This window comes from Galeopterus variegatus, unplaced genomic scaffold (assembly GCF_000696425.1).
Source record: "Galeopterus variegatus unplaced genomic scaffold, G_variegatus-3.0.2 Scaffold4865, whole genome shotgun sequence".
Lineage (NCBI taxonomy): Eukaryota > Metazoa > Chordata > Mammalia > Dermoptera > Cynocephalidae > Galeopterus > Galeopterus variegatus.
Window position 1 is genome coordinate 17217 of NW_007730976.1, and position 7351 is coordinate 24567.

At 35.7% G+C, this 7351-nt stretch overlaps 1 protein-coding gene across 1 annotated transcript in view; it reads right to left on the bottom strand.

Moving 5' to 3' along the window:
• Positions 1-1607: 1607 nt before the first annotated feature.
• The window catches only part of ATAD2 (ATPase family, AAA domain containing 2), a 68007-nt gene continuing 62263 nt past the window's right edge, over positions 1608-7351 (bottom strand). The window contains exons 24-26 of the mRNA XM_008588506.1: positions 6410-6543; positions 3861-3989; positions 1608-2259 (exon numbers count right to left, since the gene is read on the bottom strand). Of these exons, the coding sequence (XP_008586728.1) occupies positions 2215-2259; positions 3861-3989; positions 6410-6543 (308 nt within the window). The 3' untranslated portion in view covers positions 1608-2214. The remainder of the gene's footprint in view (positions 2260-3860; positions 3990-6409; positions 6544-7351) is intronic.

Here is a 7351-nt window from a genome sequence, read left to right on the forward strand (position 1 = left end):
GCATGGTTTTCAAATTCTATGTGGCAACGTAGACATATCACTTCTAGAATCTGCAGACTGTGTGTCATGAACAGGGCAGAAGGCACTTTAGTGTTTGTAACTTAAAGACAAGTACCATATAAATATTCCAGTGTCAAAAGCATTTTAAATTATGCAATGTAATATAAGAAAGAACAGATTTTGCACTGAATTATCTTTAGTATGTTTTAAAATACTGATGAAAATAAACAAAATACTGAAGAAACAGAAACAAATTTATGAAACGGTTTCACCTTTAAAATTTATTACACAAGCTATGCACACAAAATAAAATCCTAGTTATAAAAGATGCATCTGGAAGAAAAATAAGTTATAATAAACTTCAATTAAAATGAGTATGTATATGTATATCCCCAGGAATATACACATATTTAAATGTTCTCAGTGACTGGCATTGCTTTATGCATTACATAAGACAGTATCTACTAATTAATGTATCTGAATTACTGGGTTTTATATGGCTTTAAATACAATATCCAGATAAATTAACAACAAAAGGCAGCTCAATTCTGAACTGTATTAGAATCCAGAATCTCTCATTTTAGGTTACCATTCCCTATTTCCCACAAAAGAGATAATGGACTGGGTATTAGATGATACCAGGGAATTACTGTTAATTTTTTTCAGGTGTGATATGACATCGTAGTCATATAAGAAAATGGTCACTTTTTAAGAGATACATATTGAAGAGTATAGGAATTTTAAAAAGTGCATGATGTTTTGAGATTTACTTTAAAATACTTGAGCAAAGAAAAGAAGGAAAAAAGAAAGTTTATGTAAATACATTAAAATACTGAGAACTGCTGATAATCTGGATACTAGGACTTTACCATATTATTGTATATTTTTGTGAATATATTTCCCTAAAAAACACAACAAAAAACAGAATAATCATGTGGTTATTCTGATGTATAGCTATGTTTCAATACAAGGGTACTTTCCATGAAATTTTTGAAGTACCCTCATACACATAAAACCAATAAATAAGAACAAAACCAACAGAAGCTATTTCACAAACTAATATGAGCAGTCTTCAAAAAGTTCATGAAGGGCCGGCCTGTGGCTCACTCGGGAGAGTGCGGTGCTGATAACACCAAGGCCACGGGTTCGGATCCCATATAGGGATGGCCGGTTTGCTCACTGGGTGAGCGTGGTGCTGACAACACCAAGTCAAGGGTTAAGATCCCCTTACCGGTCATCTTTAAAAAAAAAAAAAAAAGTTCATGAAAAGATTTGTATTATCTTTTAACTCCATTTTCACAAACTTTTTGAAGTGCCTTTGTATTGGAATGTCTCCCCCCACTCCACTCCCCGCCAGAAAAGAATACGCATGGGTGGAAATGAATGGTTCTGATCTTTAAAAAAGAAATGTGTTTTTCTATCATTAAAACAAGGTTTATAATATTATATTTATATAATTGTATATAGAAGATTCCTATAGAATATAACCTAAACAAAATTTTAGAAAGATATAAAGTTTTCAAATATAAAAACGTTGTGCTATTAAAAAGATGTTTAACAAGGTAGTTCTTAATACATTTGTTGTGTATACAATTATAAAAGCCAAAAAATATTCAAAATCTTTATTAACCCAAATTAGAATTTATAAAAATGTTTATCTACAAAACATTAATTTCGATATTCAAGTATAGAATGTGGTACAGCCAGAAGTTGTTCAAGAGCCCTCCCTCCTGCAAATCATGACTTGCTCTCTGGCATTTAAATGAATGGGCAAGGGAAGCTGAAGGCAGACAGGAGAAGGGCATTAAAGAAAACATAGCAAAGACACAACAGTTAAGTAAATTTCTAGTCTGATACAGTAAACTATTTTTAGGAAGAATAAAATTAAAAGTGCTTAATACAAAAGATTTCAATGTCACTTATTACTCTTAAGTTCCATAAAACTTAGTTATCAAAATAACTTTATTAAGAGTTGGCCAAACTTCAACTACTATTATTACAGTGCTATGTTCAAGCAAACTTCCAATATTCATCAGTTATTTTATACATGTAATTTATGTTACACATGTACATAAATACCAGAAAAGTTTAAATAGTTCTACTATTCTAATCTTTTTCTTAAAGATGCAGGATTCCATATTGCTTCAGTTATGTGGACATGACAAAAGTGAATTAAATAGGAACTGAATATAAAGAACACTCGATACCATGGCATCATGATCTGGAACAAGTGAAGTTTTCTACCTCTTGCTCCATTTTCTAGATAAAGAGTAGGAAGTAAAAACAGTAAGTTTCAATATGGAAAAAGCTAAATGTTATTTCATTACTTTTTTAAAAAATAAACAACCTTAAGGACATTAATATCCATATACATATCTGATAGTGAAAATTAAAATTTAGTTCAGTATTTAAGACTATCATATAAACTGATTTCACTGATGGGACTTTGTTACTTAAATGCTTTTGAAATGAGTCTGAGGGGCCGGCCCGTGGCTCACTTGGGAGAGTGTGGTGCTAATGACACCAAGGCCATGGGTTCGGATCCCTATATAGGGATGGCCAGTTAGCTCACTTGGGAGAGTGTGGTGCTAATGACACCAAGGCCATGGGTTCGGATCCCTATATAGGGATGGCCAGTTAGCTCACTTGGGAGAGTGTGGTGCTAATGACACCAAGGCCATGGGTTCGGATCCCTATATAGGGATGGCCAGTTAGCTCACTTGGGAGAGTGTGGTGCTAATGACACCAAGGCCATGGGTTCGGATCCCTATATAGGGATGGCCAGTTAGCTCACTTGGGAGAGTGTGGTGCTAATGACACCAAGGCCATGGGTTCGGATCCCTATATAGGGATGGCCAGTTAGCTCACTTGGGAGAGTGTGGTGCTAATGACACCAAGGCCATGGGTTCGGATCCCTATATAGGGATGGCCAGTTAGCTCACTTGGGAGAGTGTGGTGCTAATGACACCAAGGCCATGGGTTCGGATCCCTATATAGGGATGGCCAGTTAGCTCACTTGGGAGAGTGTGGTGCTAATGACACCAAGGCCATGGGTTCGGATCCCTATATAGGGATGGCCAGTTAGCTCACTTGGGAGAGTGTGGTGCTAATGACACCAAGGCCATGGGTTCGGATCCCTATATAGGGATGGCCAGTTAGCTCACTTGGGAGAGTGTGGTGCTGACAACACCAAGTCAAGGGTTAAGATCCCCTTACCGGTCATCTTTTTAAAAAAACAAAAAGGTAAGAAATGAGTCTGAGGTGCATTCACTTATGTTAAATTCAAATAGTCATAATCAAGGTGTACTTATAAACATCAATATTTAATACTTTGTAGGTACCAGTATTATATATACCTTATAGGTACCATAGTATACTTTAATAAGCATATTAAATTCTCTTTATATTATATACCAATGGGTATATGACAAGTACCATTTTATACTTTGTAGGTACTGGTAATTTATATATGCACCTACCATCCAACATCTGTTTTTAAAATCAGCACACTAACATCTTCTGTAAAGCAAGATTAAGTGAAAACAAATAGGCCCATCTTAAAAGGAACTACATATCTTCATTACTACACACAAAAATAATTTTCATAGTTTACGGATACTATACTTCCACTGTTTATTCGAGACACAATCTAATGAAGTTACGGATTTAAAAAATACTAAACTCAGTTGTACCTAGAAGTAATTTATTATCTACATGTTAAAAAATGGTCTTTAAATTCTTATAATCAATCATTTTCTTATATAGATTAAATCTTACATAAGTGATATACGCCTCAGCAATCTTATATAAGTGATATATTATGTGACAACGAGAGCATTAAAAAAATTTCAATTATTTACCTGAATAAGTGTTGTTTTATCATAGTCTCTGCGATGCTGATAAATACACTGGCAGATTACTGCATACAAATTTTCCAATTGAAATATATTGTACTTTTCACCTTTTTTAACAACAGTCTTCAAAAGATTCTAAAAGAAAAATGTGAGTGTTTACATATATGAGACAGAAATTCCCTGAGACAGGATATTTGATTTTGCAGGTTTTGAGAATTGTTATCTCTGCCAAGAGAGAGGGCAGACCAAGCCATCTGATGAGTCATGGCAGCTTCTGGAAGTGGCTCTGACATTTAGCTGTAGTTAACTTTATCATCATTCTGTGATCCTTGTCTCTGCCCTGGTTAACTCGAATTCAAAAAACTACAACTGAGGAGGTTGCCAGTTTCAATTCTAGCCATAAACTTTAAAAGACAAATTAACAAAAAACCTTAAATTAGATTAACAGAAAAAAAAGCAATGTTTTTTTTGGGGGGGGCAGGGTATTTTATGGCAGTATATTATAATTGATTCCATTATGTGAAACTAAAAAAGATACTATATAAAAATGGTGAACTACCTCACCACTTCAGGGNAAATTAACAAAAAACCTTAAATTAGATTAACAGAAAAAAAAGCAATGTTTTTTTTGGGGGGGCAGGGTATTTTATGGCAGTATAAGTATATTATAATTGATTCCATTATGTGAAACTAAAAAAGATACTATATAAAAATGGTGAACTACCTCACCACTTCAGGGTTCTTCTTCTTATAAAAAATTTTTTTCTGGACCGGCCCCGTGGCTCACTCGGGAGGGTGCGGCGCTGGTAGCACCGAGGCCACAGGTTCGGATCCTATATAGGGATGGCTGGTGCGCCCACTGGCTGAGCGTGGTGCAGACCACACCATGCCAAGGGTTGCGATCCCCTTACCGGTCAAAAAAAAAAAAAAAATTTTTTTTTTTTGTTTTCCATCTGCTCAGAGTTTCTTCTCATGACTAAAATGGTGGATTCACTGGATTTCTATAATTCTTCAATTCTGTCCCTACCAGACAGACTTGAATGGCATACCAGAATATGCCATTACCTTATAATTAACAAGAGCATGCCATTACAGTTAAGTAAAAATCACCTAAAGTGGTCATAGGCAACGGTCATAAAAAGAATTTATGGAACCAATGATTTAGACCAGAATGTTAAAAACTATAAAGCAACACATTTGTTACCTCCAACCACTGCCTTTATGCAAATTATTCTGTTGCAAGTTTATCCTCTTACAAAAGGTCATTATTGCATGCCTAATGGATACACTGCATTACGACACAGTCCCTCTTTTCGTGGGTTGTTATGAGAAAAAGTACAAGTTGAAATAGTCACAAGAAATGGCTTTCTATAATTAACTCTAAATGATATACCTGTATATTATATACAGTATACAAACAGAGCAGAACAAAGCTGTAAAAGTTATAAAAACTGATTAAGTAGAGCAATAATTTCTACTCCTAACTCCAAACAACATAGTGAACTATATACAAAGTTCCTATTTCAGTATTAGGAATACCATTGTCATGGTCATAAGATTTATACCGGCTTTTGGTTTCACACATATTTTTAAAAAGACTTTTTCAGAGACTTAAATTTTTTTTGGAGGAAGTGCTCCAGGAATATTGCTGCTTCCTTCTCTAACAAGTATAAACATCAAGTTCTTAATAGCTCTGACACATTCAAAAGAGAAAGGTTTTCCTGAGCTAATGGCTGCTAGCAGGTTCACCTTGTACTTAGAGCAGATTTCTTTCTAAAATGTTAAAACTCTTATCTATGTAAATTGCTTACCTTTGATAAATGTATACAGCTCTATACATCAAAAATCTCAATGTTCTCAGACTTGGTATGTGGCCAAAATAAAACAGGTAAATTGGAATTAGGACATAATTTTTTTTCTTCTGAAGGGTAAGGGCAAAAAATCAGTCTTATTTCAGATACGTTAAGGCAACTGTAACACAGTTGTTAGTTGGGGAGATAAGATTGTTGTTTAGGGGTATCAGTACAGAGAGTTCCAGATGTAGGATCACCCTTACAAAGGTGATGGCTACTCCGAGGGTACAAAAAAACGGTCAAGAAAAACGCTGAGGAGCTTATAACAGTAGTTAAAGGTAAGCATGGTTAATGATACAACAGTCAAAGAAGGAGAGTTACCAATAGTTGTCAAATGTTATAAATATGGCAGAAAAAAACTCAATCTAACAAAGGCAAGTATTATTAGCTATTGGGATGTCATTTTATTAGAGTGAAGATGAAAACCCAAGTGAGGGGAATGGGTAGAAAAAAAAGAAGCAGGAACAGATAACCTGAATCACTCTGCTATTTCCCTCTGGTTCCTACCACAGATCTTCAAATATAATTCCTAATTTGGGACAGGGGAAGGAAAAGAGCAGTGCAGTATAGGGAAGCTGGGAGGAAAAAAAGTTCTAGTTTCTCACATAATTTCTATGTAGCCAGCCTGCCTCTAGTCCACAATCCAGTGTTTGGGGATTACTAATCTGCACAGTGAAAGCATTATGACTTCAATTTACATACATTTAATCGCTCATGGTCCACAACAAGAGAGGGTGTAGGCTGAGAAAGAATTGCCAAAGCCTTTTCAACACTGATGAGCTGCTGTTGCTCTACTTGTGAACGTCTAGCTCGAGTCATTCGCAGAACACACATTTCTAGAATGAAGAATTAAATAACTATTATTTGGTCCACAGACATTATAAATGCCTAAAATAAATAAAAGGCAGATTAGATAACAGTGCATATTTACTAAGCATGCAAACACCAATTCTGGCTTATTAACTCTTTCTGTTAAAAGATTAAGACACTGCCACTTAGACTCAAAAATTAAGGGCAGTTTAAGAAGTATTTCTCAAATTGAGAGTTTCAAGGGGATCCTCAACAGATTAGACTGTCTTCTACCTAGGTACAAGACTCACAGAATTCAAGAGCTAGAAGTAACCTCAATAACCTAGAACAAGGGTTGCAACCTACCACTCACTGGTGAAATGTGGCCAACCACTGTAAATAAGGTTTTATTAGAACACAGTGACATCCACTTTATCTACTGTCAATGTGGTTTTCCTAGAGGGTTAAATAGTTGTGACAGAGACCTGAGGGTCCCTGCCTAAAGTATTTACTATCTGGTATCTGGACCTTCAAATTATTCTAGATTAGGAATTAGCAAACTTTTTCTTTAATCACTGATAGATGAGAAAAATGATACCAAGAGAGGTGAGGAGACTTTTCTAAGGTCAAATATCTAATTGTTGTAAGACCCAGGACAAAAACCCAGATCTGATATCTAAGCAAGTATCTAAATAGTGCCCTTTTTTTTTTTTTCCTTTTTGTCTTTTTTCGTGTCCAGCAACGGATCGCAACCCTCAGTGTCGCGCCCGTACAGGACCGGGACCGGCAACGGTATCGCAACCCTCGGTGTTGCGCCCGCTCCTCGCTCAGCCAGTGAGTGGGAACCGGTCTGTA